General features: G+C 62.5%; 1 protein-coding gene across 1 annotated transcript; it reads right to left on the bottom strand.

Moving 5' to 3' along the window:
• Nucleotides 1–494: 494 nt before the first annotated feature.
• Nucleotides 495–23152, bottom strand: PNPLA6 (patatin like phospholipase domain containing 6; the record flags this gene model as incomplete). The annotated part of the gene is given in 35 exon segments (XM_056325849.1): nucleotides 495–1061; nucleotides 1330–1439; nucleotides 1519–1615; nucleotides 2026–2142; nucleotides 2690–2842; nucleotides 2914–3062; nucleotides 5054–5170; nucleotides 5434–5550; nucleotides 6403–6472; nucleotides 6587–6703; nucleotides 7596–7752; nucleotides 7845–7963; nucleotides 8040–8222; nucleotides 8290–8458; nucleotides 8530–8593; nucleotides 9487–9627; nucleotides 9736–9811; nucleotides 10233–10346; nucleotides 10426–10549; nucleotides 10642–10773; nucleotides 10904–11109; nucleotides 11354–11431; nucleotides 14462–14650; nucleotides 14754–14860; nucleotides 19682–19958; nucleotides 20069–20149; nucleotides 20242–20268; nucleotides 20270–20371; nucleotides 21246–21326; nucleotides 21424–21583; nucleotides 22661–22734; nucleotides 22736–22802; nucleotides 22888–22931; nucleotides 22933–22986; nucleotides 23075–23152. Coding segments are annotated over 35 exon segments (4017 nt in total), but the record flags the coding sequence as incomplete, so codon positions are not given.
• Between the last annotated feature and the right edge of the window lie 19 nt (nucleotides 23153–23171).

Genomic DNA, 23171 nt, shown 5'->3' with positions numbered 1-23171 from the left:
GCCAAATCGATGCCACGGTGCCAAGATGTGGCACCCACCAGCAGTGACAATCTGGGGACACAACGGCAGGACAAAGAGGCAGCGCCAAACCGATGCCGCGGTGCCAGGACCAGGCACCCACTGGCAGCGCCAAGTTAGGGACACAATGCCAGGACAAGGGGGGTGCTGGCAGTGCCAAACCGACGCCGCGGTGCCAGGACCAGGCACCCACTGGCAGCGCCAAGTTGGGGACACAAAATAAACACCAGGACTGGGCGGATGGCACCGGCACTGATTTAGGGACACAGCACCAGGACCAGGCAGGTGCTGGCAGCGCCAAACCAATGCTGCGGTGCCAGGCTGAGGCAGCCACCAGCAGTGACAACTTGGGGACACAATGCCAAGACAAAGGGGGTGCTGGCAGTGCCAAACGGACGCCAGTGTGCCAGGACCAGGCAGCCACCAGCAGTGACAACTTGGGGACACAATGCCAAGACAAAGGGGGTGCTGGCAGTGCCAAACGGACGCCAGTGTGCCAGGACCAGGCAGCCACCAGCAGTGACAACTTGGGGACACAATGCCAGGACGAGGAGGGTGCAGTGGCACCGTGGAGCCGGACGCGTCGTGCCTTGAACGCTTTGATCCCCACAGGAAGAGCACCGCTGGGTAAATTTAAATCATAATAATAATAATAATTTAAAAAAAAAAAGAAAATATACAGCTGGGTTCCTTTTAAATAATAATAATTAGAAAAAAAAAAAAAAAAAAAAAAGAAAATATACAGCAGTCACATCCCCTCCTCCCCAGGCCTTGGAGGGGGGATTTGGGCCAGTGCAACAGTGCAAGAGGGCGGGACATGGGGGTCTCTGGAGCCCCGCGCCTTGCCCTGGCTCAGGGATAGTGACAGGGACAAGCCAGGACGAGGGGGGAAAGTGCTGTGGAAATGGGGGTCACGGTGGGGGGATGTCCTGGGGTGCGGAGGTAGCGACAGCACTCGGGCTCCTTTGGTGGTGGGGTCAGGTGTGGGGGGCCGAGGGGTCCCGGGCTTGGCGTGGGCGGTGCCGCAGGGGCTTCTCCTCTTCCTGGGGACAGAGGGGACACGTTGGGGACACTGGATGTAGCACCTGTGGGGTCAGGGCACCCTTGGGACACCCCAAACCCAAGGACACCCCATTTTAGAGGGTCTCTGTGACCACATACCCCTGTGCCTGAGGTTGGGGCACCCCCAAACCCAAGGGCACCCCATTTTGGAGGGTCTTCATGACCACATACCCCCGTGCCTGAGGTTGAGGCACCCCCAAACCCAAGGGCACCCCCTTTTAGAGGGTCTACACAGCTGCGGTCACTCACAGCCTCCAAGGTGCTGGTGCTGGCCCACTCGGAAGGGGCAAACGCGTCTTCCTCGCCCCGCGCTGGCTCCGGCCCCTCATCCTCGTACTCCGTGAGGTAGTCGGACTCCTCTGGGGGGGTAAAAGGGGGTGTGGGGTCAGGTCCCGTGTGTGGATCCAGCCCCGTCTTATGTGTGTCCCCGCAGCTCACCATCCGCGTAGCCGTCGGACAAGTAGGGCTTGGCGGGCTCGATGCGGGACACGATCTCCGCCAGGTCGGTGAAGCCGGCGCTGGGACACGTTAGCACCTATGGGAGGGAAAGGGGGGGACCCCCAGAAGCCCCCCCACCCATGCACGAGAAGGGTAAGGATTGAGGGGGCAGGAGGAGGGACGCGAGATGGGTAAGGGGGGTGGCAGGGCATCGGGGGACAAAAACGTGATGGGAGATGGACCAAGGGGAAGGAGCAGGGTGGGGAGGGACAGGAGGCCACCACAGGGGACCAGCTGCACCAGGAGGGCTAGAAGGACACGAGGGACACAGAGGGGCCAAGGGACAAGGCAGGGTGCTGCTCCCTGAAGGTGGCTCCAGGGCCAGGGAAATAAAACCCCTTCAAATCAAGGTGCCAGGGCCAGGATGTCCCATCCCAAGATGTCCCAGGGCAAGTATGCCCAGGTGGCCACGGCCACCCGTGAGCCCCAGTGCCACCCCCTGCTCACGTCCATGCGTTTGCTCTCGTAGAAGTCAGCCGCACGCCGGTCCTTCACCATCTCCTCAATGACGTCGCCCCGACTCCAGCCGTCAAAGACCACCTTGCCATGCTGGTACCCCACGTCCTGCAGGGAGAGCAGCCGCGGCACATCGGTGGCCCGGGCACCCCCAGCGATGGTGGGGAGCCCCAAATGATGACCTAGGTACCCTGAACAATGGCCCAAGCAGCCCAAATGATGACCAGGGATGGCAACTGATGGCCCAAGCACCTCAAATGATGGCTCAGGCACGCCCAGATGATGGTCCAGGCACTCCAGTAATGGTCAGGGCACCCAACTGATGGCTGAGGCACCCATCAGTGGCTGGGACACCCAACTGAAGGACCAGAGAACCCACAAATGGGGGGGGGGGGGGCACCCACTCAGTTGCTGGTTGACCCCACCTGATGGCCAAAAGACCGTACTGATGGCCTGGACACTCAACTGATGGCAACGGCACCCCAACCCCCAGCTGGGGCAACCCAACCCTCATCTGGGGCACCCCATTAGTGGCCGGGACACCCAACAGATGGCTGGAGAACCCAGCCCATGGCTTGTGGACCTCATTAATGGCCTGAGGCTCCCTAAATGATGGCGCAGGCCACCCCACCGGGCTCCTCATCCCTCAACTCACATAGATCTCGTCGAACTTCCCAAAATCCATGGTCTTGAAGCGGTCGATGGGGGGACGGATGTACTCGCAGTAGGAGCTGGACTTCACCACCTCCAGCTGCCGCACACAGGACACGTAGGCCAGGCGGGACTGGATCTCGGCCATGTCGGGCACCTGTGAGGATGAGGTGCTCAGCACCCTGCCTGCACCATCTCAGCATCCCCCTGCGTCCCACCGCTCCTCACCTTGACTTTTTCAGCCCAGGGGTTGAGACGTTTCCAGAGAAGCCACCACCCAGACAGGCTGTCCCCGTAGTTGCACAGGTCCGTCTCATCCTGGCTGCCCACGTCGATAGCGATCACTGTCTTGGCACCCATGTTGCGGGCGATGTCGGCTGTGGGGTGGGGAAGGAAGAAACTGGGTTGGCCGCTCCCCCAGCTCTGAGCCTGTGGGGCAAGTGGAGCCAGGAAATGGGGCTGGGGGATTGTTCCTGAGCCCGGGCTGGGTGGCAAAGCCATGCTGGGGCTTGTGGTGGGGTGAACAGCGTTCCACGGGTGCTGGAACTGGGGGCAGGAGACGCTGGTGGGCAGCAGAGCAGTGATGCAACTGTGTGCATGTGCAACGGGGGGGCACAGGCAAGTTGCAGCATCTGGGGTGGGATGTGAAGTAGCACGGAGATGCCCCAGGACAACGTTTGGTGGTGAGGACACCAGGAGATGATGCCAGGTGGATAGAGACAGCTTGCACATGGAGGAGGACAGAGATGCTCCAGGAGGGCACCTGGTGCTGAAGACTCCAAAAGATGATGCAAGACGGAGGGAAGTAGATTGAAGATGGAGGAGGATGGAGATGCCCCAGGACAATGTCCGGTGGTGGGGACAACAGGAGATGATGCCAGGTGGATGGAGATGGAGACAGCTTGCACATGGAGGAGGATGGAGATGCCCCAGGACGACATCTGGTGGTGAGGACACCAGGAGACAATGCCAGGTGGAGACAGTTTGCACATGGAGGAGGACAGAGATGCTCCAGGAGAGCACCTGGTGCTGAAGACTCCTAAAGATGATGCAAGACGGAGGGAGGTAGATTGGAGATGAAGGGAGATGAAGATGTTGCAAGAGGGAACCCAGTGTTGACACCATCAAGGGACAATGACACAGGAGGGAGGAAGGTGGCTTCAAAATGAAGGAGGACAAAGATGCCACAGGAGGCCACCCAGTACCACAGACACTGAAACACAGTGCAGGGTGGAGAAAGGTCGCTCGAATGTGAAGGAGGATGAAGATGTCCTGGGAGGGGACACTGCACCGAGGACACCAGGAGTGATGCAGAATGGAGGGAGGACGCTGGCACACAGAAGAGCAGGGAGATGTTATGGGGAGGTAGCTGGCATCAAGGATACCAAGAGATGGGTTGGGATGGAGGGAGGTGCCTGGTGTCAAAGACACCACGAGATAACGTAAGATGACGGGAGGTGGCTTGCACATCAACGAGGGTGGAGATGCCCAAGGAGGCAATCCAAGGCACCAAGAGCTGGTACGAGACAGGTGGAGGTGTCTTGCAGGTGAAGGAGGATGGAGAGACCCAAGGAGGGCACCTGGAGCTGAAAACATCAAGAGAAGATGACGCAAGGTGGATGAAGGTGGCTTGCGCGTGATGAAGCATGAAGATGCCCCAGGAGGGCACACGATGCTGAGGTCACTGAAGATGGTGCAGGATGGAGGGAGGTGGCCGGTACCTGCAGGAGGACAGAGATACCCTGGGAGAGCACCCCAGTGCCAAAGACACCAGGAGAGGATGATGCAGGATGGAGGAAGGTGGTTGGCGTATAAGGAGCATGAGGATGCTCTGGGAGGGCACCCAGTGCCAAGGACACCAAAGGACATTTTTTTTGCATGTACAGAAGGATGAAGATGATCTGGGAAACCACCTGGCACTGGTGGCACCAAGAGATGATGCAAGACCCTGACTTTTTTGGCCCCTGAAGGAGGATGTAGATGCCGTGAAAGGATGCCCAGCACTGAAGACATCACAAGATGAGACAAGATGAAGCAATGTACCTTGCACATGAAGGAATACGAAGACACGTGAAGATGCCCTGGAAAACCACCTGATACGGAGGACACGAAGGGATGGTGCAAGATGGATGCGTGTTTTTTTTGCACGTGAAAGATGAAGATGCCTTGAGAGGATGAAACCCAACAAAGATGACACCAAGAAGATGCAACACAAAGCCAAGATGTCCTAAATCCAACCTCAACATCTCAGGCCATGGAGAACCCATCTTGTGGTGGCGAGGCAGCCCCCACTGCCCCCGGGGCCGGCCCTGGCGCTGCGTCATCTGCCGCCCCCGTTGAGCGGTGACGGTGCTGAGCTGCTACTTGCCTGGCAGGTTGTTGATGTAACCACCGTCCATCAGTAAGTTGCCATCCTTGGGGTCGCAGAGTGGCGGTAGGTACCCAGAAAGGGTCATGCTGGCTCGCACGTACCGCCAGAGCGAGCCTGCACCGGCAGGAACAAACGCAATGAGCACAGCCCACGGGAGACCACCCCCCCGGGGGGCTGCCCCTCGCCCCTGCCCGTGCCCAGGGACGTCTGCGCCCCATAGGTACCCCCATAGGCACCTATGGGTGGCAGAGGAACCCATCGCACGCCCTGCTGGCTCAACGCGGGATGGGATGTGGTTTTGAGGTGGGAGGGGGTGGGTTTATTGTTTTGGGGTTTTTTTGGGGGGTGGGGGGACCCCCGGCGGGCGAGATGCTGACCTGGGACATTGTTAACATAGCAGCCGTCCACAAGCCAGTGGCTGTCCTTGGGGTCGCAGAGCGGAGGCAGGTAGGGGGTATAAGAGGCACTGGCTCGGACGTAACGCCAAAGGCTGCCTGCCGGAGGGAGAGGACACGGTCACGGCCACAGGGGCCACGGGGGGAGGTGACCGAGGGTGTCAGCACCGCACTGGAGGGACATTGGTAGCCCCACAACCGAGCCGCCGAGAATGGGCAAGGACGGATGGGGTGAGATGCTCGCCGTGAGGGTTAGGGGCGGTGAGCAGGGATTAGTTGGCGTTAGAGGCTGGAGGAAGAGGCAGAGCGAGAGCCAGGCTGCTAACGAGCCACCACGGGTGCCGCGCGGACGGCTCAATGTCCCAGGTGAGCTCCAACACCAGGCAAGGAGGAGGGGCAGCCACCACAATGTCCCCACCACCACCGCCACCTCCCCACCACCACAGCATCCCCACCGCCGTGCCGTCCCCACCACCGCCACGTCCCCACCACCGCAGCATCTTCACCGCCATGCCATCCCCACCACCACCGTGCTGTCCCCAGCACTGCCCTGTGCTCCACCACATGCCATGAGTGCGGGTTACTGGGGTTAGTGGTGAGCAGGTGTGTTAGAGAGGACGTGCATGTGCAAGGCATCAGGGTGCGGCTCCGCACCCAGATTCTGCCCCCAGCCCCACCCAGGACGTGGGGCACCTCCAGATCCCCACGGAGTGTGGAGCCTGGTGAGGTCACCGGCGCCAGATGGCTCCGGGAAGCCACCACCGCCTGGCCCCACCACGAGTCCTCCAACGCCCTTTCCTTGCCATGCCAGGACGCATCGTCCCCTTGGCACATGCCAAACCTTCCCCCATGGGGCAGCGACACCATTTTGGGGTGCCAGTGAGGAGAGTCCCCACCAAGGGGGACGTGGTGGTACCACAAAGCTTCCCCAGCTCCCCAGGGAGCTCTTACCATCCGTGTGCACCCGCATGGCCGAGGCCGTGATGTCCGTCGTGACATTGAAGTAGGGCAGCCACAGGTCCTGTGGGGACAAGACAACGTGGGTGACACTGTGGGGACGCTAGGGGGTGGGTGGGGAGCTGGCCAGAACCCTCGTCATGGCAGGGTGAAGTCCTGGGGGGTTCATGCAACGCACCTCTATCTGCTTGTCCTGGAACACCTTGTTGATGCTGGCGTTGAAGGCTGAGCCCGAAAACATGGAGGTGATGGGGTAGGTGAGGTCCAGGACAGTCTCGAACACTGAATTCATGCACTGGAGGAGGAGGAGGAGGAAGAAGAGGATGAAGAAGAAGGAGAGAAAGGAAGAGGAGCATTAAGAACAGTAAGAGAAGGAGAAGGAGGAAAAAGAATGAAGGAGGAGTAGGAAGAAGGAGGAGAAAAAAAAAAGGAAAGAGGAGAAACAACAGCAGAAGGTGGAGGAGGAGGAAGAAGAGGAAAAAAGGAGGAGGAAGGAGAAAGAGGATTAAGAAGGAGAGAAGGAGGAGGAGGAGCAGTAAGAGAAGGAGGAAGAGGAAGGAGGAAGAAGGAGAAAGGATGAAGAAGAGGAGGAGGAGCAGTAAGAACAATAAGAGAAGGAGGAGGAGGAAGCAGGAGGAAAGAGGAGAAAGAAAAAGGAAAAGAGGAGAAACAGCAGTAGAAGAAAAAGAAGGTGAAGGAGGAGGAAGAAAGGAGAAAAAAGGAGGAGGAGGAAGAAGGAGAAAGGGGAGGAAGAAGGAGAGAAGGAAGAGGAGGAGCAGTAAGAACAGTAAGAGGCATAGAAGGAGAAGGAGGAGGAGGAGGAAGAAGAAGAATGAGGAGGAAGGAGAGAAGGAGGAGGAGAAGCAGTAAGAACAGTAAGGCAGAGAAGGAGAAGGAGGAAGAAGAAGGAGGAAGGAGGAGAAAGAAAAAGGAGAAACAAACAGCAGCAGAAGAAAAAGAGAAGGTGGAGGAGGAGGAAGAAAGAGGAGTGAAAAAGGAGAAGGAGGAAGAGGAGGAGGAGTAACAAGAAGGAGGACGGAACAAGGTGAAGGAGGAAGAGAGAACGTGAAGGGGGAAGAAGAAGAAGAGGAAGGAGAAGAAGGAGATACTTCAGGAACAGCCCAGGCAGGGCTGGCCACAGGCAAGGTGGCCCTTCACTGGGGTGGGGGAGGCGCCGCGGCACCCACCTTGGCCCACTCCCGCGCCCGCTGCTTGGTGCGCACAGCGCTGCGCTCCTCGGCGTAGAGTGCCCCGATGAAGGCGCCGATGGAGGTGCCGCCCACCATGTCGATGGGGATCCCAGACTCCTCCATCGCCTTGATCACCCCAATGTGGGAGCAGCCCCTGGTGGATGGACAGACCACATAAAGGGGAGGTTGAGAGGGATAGGGACCCCCACCCTGCCAGGTCCCATCCTGCCATGGCACAGCACCCACCTGGCTCCGCCGCCCCCCAGGACGAGGGCGATGGTGTTGCCGGTGAGGACCCGCGCCAAGCGGGAGAAGTCGCTGTGCCGGTCTGCGCTCTTCTCAAACACCTTCTCGTACATCTCCCGCTGCGGGCGCCATGGACCATGGGTGAGGGCGACAGCGGTGGCCCACCGAGGTCACCCAAGGGGGGCACGCACATACCAGTTTGGTGGGGCTACGGCGGGAGAAGACACGCCGGGGACACCTGATGTGGAGGTGACCTGAGCACCAGCTGCGCATGTTGAGCCACTCCACGGTGCGGGAGGGACTGGGACCGTCCTCGCGGTGCAGGAGAACCAGCTGCTTCAGCGCGCGCACCGCTGTGTTCTCCAGCATCTGCTCCAGCTGTAGAAGCCATCAGCCACCCAATGCGGTGTTGTCCCACTACCACCACCACCACCACCCGCCTCACCTCACCCAGCGCCGGCTCTTGGTCGCCCAACCCTACGATGAGGATGCAGTCGGCTTGACGGATGCAGCGAACGGTCCACGGCGTGAGGGTACAGTCGGTTTGGTAGAGGACAATGCGGTGGATGTCCTCCTGCTGCGCCAACCAGCCGGACAGCCGGTACTCCTGGATGCTGCCGGCACAGAGGAGTCAGCCGGTGGCACGGGGTGGGGGGCTGGGGACATTCCTCCCAATGGGAATTACCTGTCCAGCGCCGAGGAGCCGAGACGGGCCCGGATGATGTCACTGGTGAGGAGCAGCGTGGGACCTGGGAGAGGTGGGGACCTGGTCACCACTGTGCCATGGGGCTGTAGTCACCACCGTGATGTGGTCACCACCGTGGTGTGATCCCCACCATGTTGTGGGGCTCTGGTCGTCACCACGCCATAGGGCTGTGGTCACCACCATGGCATGTCACCACCATGGTGTGGTCACCACCATGTTGTGGGGCTCTGGTCGTCACCATGTGATGGTTGCCAACATGCCATGTGGCTGTAGTCACCACCGTGGTGTAATCACCACCATGTTGTGGGGCTCTGGTTGTCACCATGCCATGGTTGCCAACATGCCATGGGGCTGCGGTAAACCACCGTGTTGTGGGGCTCTGGTCATCACCACACCGTGGTTGCCACCATGCCATGGGGCTGTGGTCACCACCATGGTGTGGTTGCCACTGTGGTGTGGTCACCACCATGTTGTGAGGCTCTGGTTGTTACCACCCCATGGTTGCCACTATGCCATGGGGCTGTGGTCACCACCGTGGTGTGGTCACCACCATGCCATGGCTGCCAACATGCCATGGGGCTGCAGTCACCACCACAGCAGAGTCACCACCGTGTTGTGGGGCTCTGGTTGTCACCACACCGTGGCTGCCACCACGCCATGGGGCTGTGGTCACCACCATCTTGTGTGGCTCTGGTCATCACCACGCCATGGTTGCCACCATGCCATGGGGCTGTGGTCACCACCACAGTGTGGTCACCACCACAGTGTGGTCACTGTCATACCATGGAGCTGTGATGGTCACCATGCCATGGTGCCCACCACACCATAAGACCACGGCCACCAGACTGCCACGGCCACCATGTCATGGGGCTGCAATTACCACACCAGGTCACTAGCACACCACAGGACCACGGCCACCACCGTGCCGGCACTCACCAATGGCATTGAGTGCGTGCTTGAGTTCCAGCGTGAAGGCAGCTGTGGGCACGTCGTCGCACACCGGCAGCACCGCCACTGTTGACAGGTTGCTGGTGGGGTTGGTGGGCTCAGAGCTGGAGGCCATGCCCAAGCCAGAGCCTGCACGGACAGAGGACAGGGTGGTGGTCACTTTCCACGCACTGCTCCACCGATGGCCACATGCCCTGGAGAGGGCTCCCCATCACCCCCAGTCCCTGTGGGACCTACTCGCAAAGGGCCCACGGAGCTGCTGAAGGTTCCCCAAGATCTTCTGGCTCAGGAGGTGGATGAGGCGGGTGACAACCTGCAGGGACAAGGACAGGGATGGCCACCAGACCTGGCAGCGCTTCCCAAGCTGGAGACTCATTAGCACCCCAGGCAAGTGTCCCACATGCCTTTTTGTGTGCCACCACCACAGTGGTCACCACCATGCCACGGGGCTGTGGTCACCACCGTGGTGTGGTCCCCACCATGTTGTGGGGCTCTGGTTGTCACCACCCCATGGTTGCCACCATGCCATGGGGCTGTGGTCACCTTGGGGACCTCTGAGAGGGCCACCCCTTTAGCCCATCAGCCCTTCTCCCCCAACAGCCTTAACGACCTCATTAATTCCTTCATTTAAGCTGATTTTGACAATGTCACAGGCCACCACCTGGAGGGGACATGGGGACACGCTCCCTCCCCAGGAAGAGGGTGCAGACCCCCGGGTGGGGACCTGGTGGTACCTGGGGGTATCTGCGTTTGATGTTGTTCAAGGTGCCCTCAGGCAGCTTGGCCAGCTCCGTGTCCCGCACCGCGTGGACGGTGGTGGCACGGGGCTGCCGGGTGAGGGCTTCTACCTGGAGAAGAAGACATATCACCAAGACGTGTCGGCCAAGCGCCAAGGAGTGCCCACCCCGGCCCCACCGCAGCTCTCACCACGCCGATGAGGTCCCCGCGGCCGTACTCCCCGATGAGCTCCTTCTTGCCGCTGCCCTTCTGGATGACTGAGCGCAGGCGCCCGTTGAGCGCGATGTAGGTGCAGTCCGACTTGTCACCCTGCCTAGGGTGGGGACACACCACCGGTGGGACCCTAACCCCCGGCCACGGTGGTCCTTACCAAGCTGAGGTGGGCATCCACCCTGTGGTGCCCACCTGTAGAGCGCCCGGCCAGCTTCCACCGCCATCCAGTCGATGGCAAAGTCCATCTGGCGCACGAAGGGTGACATACGGGCAGCCACGGTGTGGGCGACGCTCAGCACCACGCTAGGCTGCTCCCGCATGATCCTACGGGTCAACAGCGGTTGAGGGACCTGGTGGTGGCCCCAGGAGATGCCACCACCAGTGTTCTTTGGAGGAATATGTTGTGGCAACCAACCCTTTGGCCCAAACCTCCGCCGCCGGCGCTGGGACTCACTCGTAGAAGTCGGATTTGGAGATCTTGAGGAAGGTGCAGTCGCGGTTTGCCTTGATGGTGAAGATGAGGGGCTCGCCAGTGAGGACTGCCAGCTGTCCCACCATCTCGCCAGGCTGCGTCAGGAAGAGGCAGACATCCTCCGCCTTGTCGATCATCCGCTGGTAGACGTGGAGGCAGCCCCACAGCACGAAGTGGAGGCTCACGTCCTGCCAAAACGACGTCCCGTCACCGGCAGGGGGCCACCTGGGACCCCCAGGCACCAGAGGTCCCACAAACACCACTTAGGTTTTCTTCTGGTCTTCTTCACAGTGTTCTCCACCCACCAGATGGTTCTGGGCATCATTCCAGCTGCCTCCCCCCAGAGGGTGGGAGTAGGAAGGGAAGCACCCAATAGAAATACAGGGCAGGGGGACTGAGATGCCCCGCCAGGTCCTTGAAACCCACACCCACCTGGTCCCCTTGACGGGCAATGACCGTCCCAGCTTTGGCGTGATGGAGCAAGACACGGTTGTTGAGGAGAGAAGGGTCCTAGAGGGAAGAACAGCATCGTGTGAGGTGATGGGGACCATTATGAGGAGAAGGGGACCACCGAGGAGACAGAGGACTACCAGGAGGCCACAGGGACCAGCACAAAGCAACAGCGACCACCAGAAGGAGACGGGAACACACCACGAGGTAACAGGGACCCAACACAAAGCCATGGGGACCCACCATAACACAACAGAGGACAACCAGGAGGAGATGGGAACCCACCACAAAGTGATGGGGCTCCACCATGAGGTAACAGAGACCCACCACGGACCAATGGGGACAACCATGAAGTGACAATTACCACCAGGAAGCCATGGAGGACCACCAGGAAGCAATGGGAACCCACCATAACACAGCAGAGGAACACCAGGAAGACACGGAGGACGACCATAATACAACAGAGGACCACCAGGAAGCAATGGGAACACACCATAACACAGAGAACCACCAGGAAGCAATGGGAACCCACCATAACACAACAGAGGACAACCAGGAGGAGATGGGAACCCACCACAAAGTGATGGGGCTCCACCATGAGGTAACAGAGACCACCACGGACCAATGGGGACAACCATGAAGTGACAATTACCACCAGGAAGCCATGGAGGACCACCAGGAAGCAACGGGAACCCACCATAACACAGCAGAGGAACACCAGGAAGACACGGGGGACGACCATAATACAACAGAGGACCACCAGGAAGCAATGGGAACCCACCATAACACAACAGAGGACAACCAGGAAGCCACGGGAGCCCATCATACCACAACAGAGGACCACCAGGAAGCCACGGAGGACCACCAGGAAGCCATGGGAACCCACCACAACACAACAGGGGAGAACCAGGAAGCCATGGGTGACCACCAGGAAGCAATGGGAACCCACCATAACGCAACAGAGGACCATCAGAAAGCCACAGAAAAGCACCAGGAGGCAATGGGAACCCACCATTACACAACACAGGACCACCAGGAGGCAACGGGAACCCACCATAACACAACAGAGGACCACCAGGAAGCCACGGGAACCCACCACAACACAACAGGGGAGAACCAGGAAGCCATGGGTGACCACCAGGAAGCAATGGGAACCCACCATAACACAACAGAGGACCACCAGGAAGCCATGGGAACCACCACAACACAACAGGGGAGAACCAGGAAGCCATGGGTGACCACCAGGAGCAATGGGAACCCACCATAACGCAACAGAGGACCATCAGAAAGCCACAGAAAAGCACCAGGAGGCAATGGGAACCCACCATTACACAACACAGGACCACCAGGAGGCAACGGGAACCCACCATAACACAACAGAGGACACCAGGAAGCCACGGGAACCCACCACAACACAACAGGGGAGAACCAGGAAGCCATGGGTGACCACCAGGAAGCAATGGGAACCCACCATAACGCAACAGAGGACCATCAGAAAGCCACGGGAACCCACCACAACACAACAGGGGAGAACCAGGAAGCCATGGGTGACCACCAGGAAGCAATGGGAACCCACCATAACGCAACAGAGGACCATCAGAAAGCCACAGAAAAGCACCAGGAAGCAATGGGAACCCACCATACACAACAGAGGACCACCAGGAAGCCACGGGAACCTACCACAACACAACAGAAGACCACCAGGAAGCAACGGGAGCCCACCACAACACAACAGGGGAGAACCAGGAAGCCATGGGTGACCACCAGGAAGCAATGGGAACCCACCATAACGCAACAGAGGACCATCAGAAAGCCACAGAAAAGCACCAGGAGGCCAATGGGAACCCACCATTACACAACACAGGACCACCAGGAGGCAACGGGAACCCACCATAACACAACAGAGGACCACCAGGAAGCCACGGGAACCCACCACAACACAACAGGGGAGAACCAGGAAGCCATGGGTGACCACCAGGAAGCAATGGGAACCCACCACAACACAACAGAAGACCACCAGGAAGCAACGGGAGCCCACCACAACACAACAGGGGAGAACCAGGAAGCCATGGGTGACCCACCAGGAAGCAATGGGGAACCCACCATAACGCAACAGAGGACCATCAGAAAGCCACAGAAAAGCACCAGGAGGCAATGGGAACCCACCATTACACAACACAGGACCACCAGGAGGCAACGGGAACCCACCATAACACAACAGAGGACCACCAGGAAGCCACGGGAACCCACCACAACACAACAGGGGAGAACCAGGAAGCCATGGGTGACCACCAGGAAGCAATGGGAACCCACCATAACGCAACAGAGGACCATCAGAAAGCCACGGGAACCCACCACAACACAACAGGGGAGAACCAGGAAGCCATGGGTGACCACCAGGAAGCAATGGGAACCCACCATAACGCAACAGAGGACCATCAGAAAGCCACAGAAAAGCACCAGGAAGCAATGGGAACCCACCATTACACAACAGAGGACCACCAGGAAGCCACGGGAACCTACCACAACACAACAGAAGACCACCAGGAAGCAACGGGAGCCCACCACAACACAACAGGGGAGAACCAGGAAGCCATGGGTGACCACCAGGAAGCAATGGGAACCCACCATAACGCAACAGAGGACCATCAGAAAGCCACAGAAAAGCACCAGGAGGCAATGGGAACCCACCATTACACAACACAGGACCACCAGGAGGCAACGGGAACCCACCATAACACAACAGAGGACCACCAGGAAGCCACGGGAACCCACCACAACACAACAGGGGAGAACCAGGAAGCCATGGGTGACCACCAGGAAGCAATGGGAACCCACCACAACACAACAGAAGACCACCAGGAAGCAACGGGAGCCCACCACAACACAACAGGGGAGAACCAGGAAGCCATGGGTGACCACCAGGAAGCAATGGGAACCCACCATAACGCAACAGAGGACCACCAGGAAGCAACGGGAACCCACCACAACACAACACAGGACCACCAGGAAGCCACGGGAACCCACCACAACAGAGAGGACCACCGGGAAGCCACGACTCCCCCCTCGTGGCACCGCTCCTGCTCTCACCTCCACCTTCATGAGCTTGACCAGCTCCCGCTTGGCGGCCTCGAAGAGGGCGCTGCTCTGGCGGCCCTGGTAGGGACCGAAGGGACAGTCCCCAGGTGCCACCTCGTCCTCGCAGTCGTAGTGGTGCACCCCTGACGGCTGCTCCTCCACCGTCACCGACTTGCGCTCCTTGGGCTCGTGGGAGACGGACTGTGGGGAGGGGGGGTTGGCGCCAGGACCCACCCACAGCCCCCCCCGCGTTGGGGCGGGGGAGCGGTGCAGGGGGACGCCGTGCGGCCCGATCCGGCTTTACCCGGGAGAAGGCGGCCAAGGCGGCGGTGCTGTCCTCCTGCAGCGACACCGAGATGCGGCCGCGCTCGTAGGCCATGTCGAAGTCAGAGCGGGGACCCTTCTGGAGGCCTGGGGGGGTGGGGGAGGGGACCAGCGGGTCACTGGTGTCCAGGATGGGGATACTGGTCTGGGATGGGGATACTGGGGAAGGGGGAGCGGGGACCCTTCTGGAGGCCTGGGGGGGTGGGGGAGGGGACCAGCGGGTCACTGGTGTCCAGGATGGGGATACTGGGGAAGGGGGAGCGGGGACCCTTCTGGAGGCCTGGGGGGGTGGGGGAGGGGACCAGCGGGTCACTGGTGTCCAGGATGGGGATACTGGTCTGGGATGGGGATACTGGGGAAGGGGGAGCGGGGACCCTTCTGGAGGCCTGGGGGGGGGTGGGGGAGGGGACCAGCGGGTCACTGGTGTCCAGGATGGGGATACTGGTCTGGGATGGGGATACTGGGGAAGGGGGAGCGGGGACCCTTCTGGAGGCCTGGGGGGGGTGGGGGAGGGGACCGAGGGGTCACTGGTGTCCAGGATGGGGATACTGGGGAAGGGGGAGCGGGGACCCTTCTGAAGGCCTGGGGGGGTGGGGGAGGGGACCAGCGGGTCACTGGTGTCCAGGATGGGGATACTGGTCTGGGATGGGGATACTGGGGAAGGGGGAGCGGGGACCCTTCTGGAGGCCTGGAGAGGGCGGGGGAGGGGACCAGCGGGTCACTGGTGTCCAGGATGGGGATACTGGTCTGGGATGGGGATACTGGGGAAGGGGGAGCGGGGACCCTTCTGGAGGCCTGGGGGGGGTGGGGGAGGGGACCAGCGGGTCACTGGTGTCCAGGATGGGGATACTGGTCTGGGATGGGGATACTGGGGAAGGGGGAGCGGGGACCCTTCTGGAGGCCTGGGGGGTGGGGGAGGGGACCGAGGGGTCACTGGTGTCCAGGATGGGGATACTGGTCTGGGATGGGGATACTGGGGAAGGGGGAGCGGGGACCCTTCTGGAGGCCTGGGGGGGTGGGGGAGGGGACCAGCGGGTCACTGGTGTCCAGGATGGGGATACTGGTCTGGGATGGGGATACTGGGGAAGGGGGAGCGGGGACCCTTCTGGAGGCCTGGGGGGGTGGGGGAGGGGACCGAGGGGTCACTGGTGTCCAGGATGGGGATACTGGTCTGGGATGGGGATACTGGGGAAGGGGGAGCGGGGACCCTTCTGGAGGCCTGGGGGGGTGGGGGAGGGGACCAGCGGGTCACTGGTGTCCAGGATGGGGATACTGGTCTGGGATGGGGATACTGGGGAAGGGGGAGCGGGGACCCTTCTGGAGGCCTGGGGGGGGCGGGGGAGGGGACCGAGGGGTCACTGGTGTCCAGGATGGGGATACTGGTCTGGGATGGGGATACTGGGGAAGGGGGAGCGGGGACCCTTCTGGAGGCCTGGGGGGGCGGGGGAGGGGACCGAGGGGTCACTGGTGTCCACAATGGGGATACTGGTCTGGGATGGGGATACTGGGGAAGGGGGAGCGGGGACCCTTCTGGAGGCCTGGGGGGGTGGGGGAGGGGACCGAGGGGTCACTGGTGTCCAGGATGGGGATACTGGGGAAGGGGGAGCGGGGACCCTTCTGGAGGCCTGGAGAGGGCGGGGGAGGGGACCGAGGGGTCACTGGTGTCCAGGATGGGGATACTGGTCTGGGATGGGGATACTGGGGAAGGGGGAGCGGGGACCCTTCTGGAGGCCTGGGGGGGGTGGGGGAGGGGACCAGCGGGTCACTGGTGTCCAGGATGGGGATACTGGTCTGGGATGGGGATACTGGGGAAGGGGGAGCGGGGACCTTTCTGGAGGCCTGGGGGGGGCGGGGGAGGGGACCGAGGGGTCACTGGTGTCCAGGATGGGGATACTGGTCTGGGATGGGGATACTGGGGAAGGGGAAGCGGGGACACTTCTGGAGGCCTGGGGGGGGGCGGGGGAGGGGACCGAGGGGTCACTGGTGTCCACAATGGGGATACTGGTCTGGGATGGGGATACTGGGGAAGGGGGAGCGGGGACCCTTCTGGAGGCCTGGGGGGGTGGGGGAGGGGACCGAGGGGTCACTGGTGTCCAGGATGGGGATACTGGGGAAGGGGGAGCGGGGGACCCTTCTGGAGGCCTGGAGAGGGCGGGGGAGGGGACCGAGGGGTCACTGGTGTCCAGGATGGGGATACTGGTCTGGGATGGGGATACTGGGGAAGGGGGAGCAGGGACCCTTCTGGAGGCCTGGGGGGGGTGGGGGAGGGGACCGAGGGGTCACTGGTGTCCAGGATGGGGATACTGGTCTGGGATGGGGATACTGGGGAAGGGGGAGCGGGGACCCTTCTGGAGGCCTGGGGGGGTGGGGGAGGGGACCAGCGGGTCACTGGTGTCCAGGATGGGGATACTGGTCTGGGATGGGGATACTGGGGAAGGGGGAGCGGGGACCCTTCTGGAGGCCTGGGGGGGGTGGGGGAGGGGACCAGCGGGTCACTGGTGTCCAGGATGGGGATACTGGTCTGGGATGGGGATACTGGGGAAGGGGGAGCGGGGACCCTTCTGGAGGCCTGGGGGGTGGGGGAGGGGACCGAGGGGTCACTGGTGTCCAGGATGGGGATACTGGTCTGGGATGGGGATACTGGGGAAGGGGGAGCGGGGACCCTTCTGGAGGCCTGGGGGGGTGGGGGAGGGGACCAGCGGGTCACTGGTGTCCAGGATGGGGATACTGGTCTGGGATGGGGATACTGGGGAAGGGGGAGCGGGGACCCTTCTGGAGGCCTGGGGGGGGTGGGGGAGGGGACCAGCGGGTCACTGGTGTCCAGGATGGGGATACTGGTCTGGGATGGGGATACTGGGGAAGGGGGAGCGGGGACCCTTCTGGAGGCCTGGGGGGGGGTGGGGGAGGGGACCAGCGGGTCACTGGTGTCCAGAATGGGGATACTGGTCTGGGATGGGGATACTGGGGAAGGGGGAGCGAGGACCCTTCTGGAGGCCTGGGGGGGTGGGGGAGGGGACCAGCGGGTCACTGGTGTCCAGGATGGGGATACTGGTCTGGGATGGGGATACTGGGGAAGGGGGAGCGGGGACCCTTCTGGAGGCCTGGGGGGGTGGGGGAGGGGACCAGCGGGTCACTGGTGTCCAGGATGGGGATACTGGTCTGGGATGGGGATACTGGGGAAGGGGGAGCGGGGACCCTTCTGGAGGCCTGGGGGGGTGGGGGAGGGGACCAGCGGGTCACTGGTGTCCAGGATGGGGATACTGGTCTGGGATGGGGATACTGGGGAAGGGGGAGCAGGGACCCTTCTGGAGGCCTGGGGGGGTGGGGGAGGGGACCAGCAGGTCACTGGTGTCCAGGATGGGGATACTGGTCTGGGATGGGGATACTGGGGAAGGGGGAGCGGGGACCCTTCTGGAGGCCTGGGGGGGTGGGGGGAGGGGACCGAGGGGTCACTGGTGTCCAGGATGGGGATACTGGTCTGGGATGGGGATACTGGGGAAGGGGGAGCGGGGACCCTTCTGGAGGCCTGGGGGGGGTGGGGGAGGGGACCAGCGGGTCACTGGTGTCCAGGATGGGGATACTGGTCTGGGATGGGGATACTGGGGAAGGGGGAGCGGGGACCCTTCTGGAGGCCTGGGGGGGTGGGGGAGGGGACCGAGGGGTCACTGGTGTCCAGGATGGGGATACTGGTCTGGGATGGGGATACTGGGGAAGGGGGAGCGGGGACCCTTCTGGAGGCCTGGGGGGGTGGGGGAGGGGACCAGCGGGTCACTGGTGTCCAGGATGGGGATACTGGTCTGGGATGGGGATACTGGGGAAGGGGGAGCGGGGACCCTTCTGGAGGCCTGGGGGGGTGGGGGAGGGGACCGAGGGGTCACTGGTGTCCAGGATGGGGATACTGGGGAAGGGGGAGCGGGGACCCTTCTGGAGGCCTGGGGGGGGTGGGGGAGGGGACCGAGGGGTCACTGGTGTCCAGGATGGGGATACTGGTCTGGGATGGGGATACTGGGGAAGGGGGAGCAGGGACCCTTCTGGAGGCCTGGGGGGGGGTGGGGGAGGGGACCGAGGGGTCACTGGTGTCCAGGATGGGGATACTGGTCTGGGATGGGGATACTGGGGAAGGGGGAGCGGGGACCCTTCTGGAGGCCTGGGGGGGTGGGGGAGGGGACCAGCGGGTCACTGGTGTCCAGGATGGGGATACTGGTCTGGGATGGGGATACTGGGGAAGGGGGAGCGGGGACCCTTCTGGAGGCCTGGGGGGGGTGGGGGAGGGGACCAGCGGGTCACTGGTGTCCAGGATGGGGATACTGGTCTGGGATGGGGATACTGGGGAAGGGGGAGCGGGGACCCTTCTGGAGGCCTGGGGGGTGGGGGAGGGGACCGAGGGGTCACTGGTGTCCAGGATGGGGATACTGGTCTGGGATGGGGATACTGGGGAAGGGGGAGCGGGGACCCTTCTGGAGGCCTGGGGGGGGCGGGGGAGGGGACCGAGGGGTCACTGGTGTCCAGGATGGGGATACTGGTCTGGGATGGGGATACTGGGGAAGGGGGAGCGGGGACCTTTCTGGAGGCCTGGGGGGGGGCGGGGGAGGGGACCGAGGGGTCACTGGTGTCCAGGATGGGGATACTGGTCTGGGATGGGGATACTGGGGAAGGGGGAGCGGGGACCCTTCTGGAGGCCTGGGGGGGTGGGGGAGGGGACCAGCGGGTCACTGGTGTCCAGGATGAGGATACTGGGTGGGGGCAGGGGGATGCACAAGCGCTGGGGGAATGCAGGAGCGAGCAGGGGGACCCCTGGGGAGGGGGATGCAGGAGCTGACAGGAGATGCACCCCCAGAGTGGGAGGGGTCTACACAACCCCAGGACTCCCCCCGCCCCCCACCCGCCCTCCCCCAGGCTGGGACCCACCGGAGATGTCCACAGGCATGGAGATGCAGCGACTCAGCGGCGGCGGCGGCGCGGGGCTCTCAGGACCTCCCGCTTTCAGCCCCTCAGCTGCAGGATGAGACCCCCCTGAGCCCCCCGTGGCGGCACTGGGGGGGGGAGGGGTCCCGGCACCCCCATCCCCACTCTCACCTGGGTCCCTGCCCTCATCGGGACCACCGAGCCCCCGCTTGCCGTGGCGGACGGGGCTGGTGCGGGCGGTGTGGCCGGGTTGGGGGAAGAGGCGCAGCGGTTGCATGTCCTGCAAGGGGGGACATATGGGGGGAGGGGGGGGACATCGGGGGTGGGGGGTGGGGCACGGTCCTGACCTGTCCCCTGTGTCTCCCCCCCCCTTTTTCACCACAAACTCACGTGGCTGAAGAGCTCGTTGGTCAACCCAAGGTAGTTGTGCAACGCCAAGAAGGTGACGCGCTGCAGGCGCACCATGATGATCTGGAGGGGGACAAGAAGCCATCAGACGTCCCTTGCCACCCCCAAGGACACCCCCCACCCCCCATCGTGTGTGTCCCCTCCCCCAGCCTCACCTGCACCACCCGCACCAAACTTTCGGGGGTACTTCTCAAAGACAGCAGAGAAAGCTTCGACGGGCAACCGCAGGATGGTGGAATCCTCTGCGGCTCGCGCACACACGGTGCGGTATGGTCGCTGGTGACCCTAGGTGACACGCCACGGCGTTGGTGGCCTTGCAGGGATGGGGAGGTCCATCCTGGTGATGGGGGGGGGGGGGGGGGGGGGCGGGGTAGGTAGGGGCTGGCAAAGTCTGCTGGTGGCACCGGGCTTTTGGGTGGTTGGGCTTGGGGTGGCCACCGTTGGGCTTGGGGGTGGCCACAGCTGGGCTTGGGGGTGGCCACGGTTGGGCTTGGGGGTGGCCACGGTTGGGCTTGGGGGTGGCCACGGTTGGGCTTGGGGGTGGCCATCCTGGTCTTGTGGATGGCCACCATTAGGCCTGGGGATGGCCACAGCTGGTCTTGGGGACGGCAATGGTCGGGCTTGGGGGTGGCCACCATTGGGGCTTGGGGATGGCCATGTCTGGGCTCTTGGGGACGGCCACCGCTGGGCGTCGGGGTGGCCATCCCGGTCTTGGGGCCCAGCAATGGTCAGGCTTGGGGGTGGCCACGGTCAGGCTTACAGATGGCCATGGGTTGGGTTTAGGGATGGCCATGGTTGGGCTTGGTAGTAGCCACGGTCGGGCTTCAGGGTGGCCACCATCGGGCCTGGGGATGGCCACGGCTGGGCCTGGGGGTGGCCACGGCTGGGCTGCAGGGGTTTGGGGACATCTATGATCAGGCTGGGGGGGCTTGGGGACACCCAGTTAGGCTGGGGGGTGTTTGGGCATGGCCGTGGTTGGGTTGGAAGGGCTTGGGGACAGCCACAACCAGTCTGGGGCAGAGGGGGGAGGGGCTTGGGGACAACCACAACCAGGCTTGGGGGGCTTGGGGACACCCCCAACCGGTCCCGAAGGGGGCAGCGGGGACAGCAGTGGCAGCGGGGACAGCAGTGGCAGCGGGGACAGCAGCGGCAGCAGTACCGTGATGACATCCAGGATGCTGAGCAGACTGTGCACGCTGTCCCCGGGGAACACCTCCTTCATCACCGTCTCCTTCCCATCCTGCAGAGCACCAGACCCCTTGCTCTCTCCGTCCCCAACCCCCCCTGGTGTCCCCACCCCCTCCCCGTCCCCTCCGGTGTCCCCATCGTTCCTGTACCGGTTCGGTGAGGAAGAGCTCCAACTTGCCATCCTGCACCACATAGATGCTGGTGTCGGGTTGGCCGGGACGGAAAACGTAGTCGCCCTGTTGGCACTGCTGGAAAACCATGTGCTTGCACAGCTCCAGGAACAGCGGCTTCTCAAAGTGACCCAGCACCCTGTGGGGACAAGGATGGGGACAGCAGATGACACAGAGCCCGCCGGGAGCTGCCCCCCCCCAACCCTGGTCCTCTGGAGCCCCCCAGCAGCTGATTACCACAGCAACGGGGATGCTGAGAAGAGCATCCTTCAAGGGAGTGGTCCAGCCTCTCCTGCCAAAGGGATGCCAGGGGTGGGTGCTGATGCCTGGGGCCTGATCCTGACCCCCAGGGATGGATCCTGACCCCCCTGGGGCCTGATCCTGACCCCCCAGGATCCTGACTCCCAGGGATGGATCCTGAGCCCCAGGGACGGACCCTGACCTTAACACACACCCCAGGGGCCATAACCTGACCCCCCAGGGATGGATCCTGACCCCCTGGGGCCTGATCCTGACCCCCAGGATCCTGACTCCCAGGGATGGATCCTGACCCCCAGGGATGGATCCTGACCCCCTGCGGCCAGACGCTGACCTTGATCCCCCCAGGGACCAGATCCTGACCCCCCAGGGTCCATATCCTGACCCCCAGAGATGGATCCTGACCCCAAGGGGCCGTATCCTGACCCCCAGGGATGGATCCTGACCCCCCAGGACCAGATCCTGACCTTGATCCCCCCAGGGACCAGATCCTGACCCCCAGAGATGGATCCTGACCCCAAGAGGCCGTATCCTGACCCCCAGGGATGGATCCTGACCCCCCAGGGCCAGATCCTGACCTTGACCCCCTCCCCCCCGCCAGGGGCATAACCTGACCCCCAGGGCCAGATCCTGACCTTGACACACGCTCCCCCCCCGCAGGGGCCAGATCCTGACCCCCAGGGATGGATCCTGACACACACCACACACGCACCCCGGGACAAGATCCTGACCCCCAGGGCCAGATCCTATCCTTGACTCCCCCAGGGGCCAGATCCTGACTCCCAGAGATGGATCCTGATCCCCAGGGGCCAGATCCTGACCTCCAGGGATGGATCCTGAGCCCCAGGGACCATATCCTGACCCCCAAGGATGGATCCTGACCCCCAGGGATGGATCCTGACACCCCGGGGCCGGATCCTGACCCAGGACCCCCCAGGGACCAGGTGCTGAGCCTCACCGGACATTTTTGAGCATGTAGAGGACCTCGGAAGGGAGGTGGGAATTGGCCACGTCGAATTCAGTCAGGTCGGCCCTCCAGCACCGAGGGTGGCGGCTCCTTCAGCTGCAGCGTGGGCAGCTCCTTCTGGATGCGCAGGAACCTTGGGGACAACCAGGTGACATCGCGGCACGGCCACCCCCCCCCCTCCCCCCCCCCCCCCCCCCCCCCTGCTGGTGGCACCTCACTTTTTGGCGATGTTGAGCATCTTGAGTTTCTTCTTCATGCGGGGGCCGCGAGGCGCTGGAAATGGTGGTGTCCACCAGAGAGGAGGTGGACTGGGACACCTGGGGTTGGGGACAGCGGGTAGGGTGTCACCCACTGGGGACGGTGACAATGGGATGTCACCCCAGCTGCCACCCCCCGGAGCGTCACCTTGCGCATGATCTTGCGGCCGTAGAAGAGCATCTTGTCGCGTTTGCGGAAGCGATATTTCGGGGTCCCCTGGGCGGGTATTTCTGGGGGACACGAT

Source organism: Falco biarmicus, assembly GCF_023638135.1.
Source record: "Falco biarmicus isolate bFalBia1 chromosome 13 unlocalized genomic scaffold, bFalBia1.pri SUPER_13_unloc_1, whole genome shotgun sequence".
Lineage (NCBI taxonomy): Eukaryota > Metazoa > Chordata > Aves > Falconiformes > Falconidae > Falco > Falco biarmicus.
Note: the sequence above shows the minus strand (reverse complement) of the source record. Positions and strands in the feature narration are given on the sequence as shown.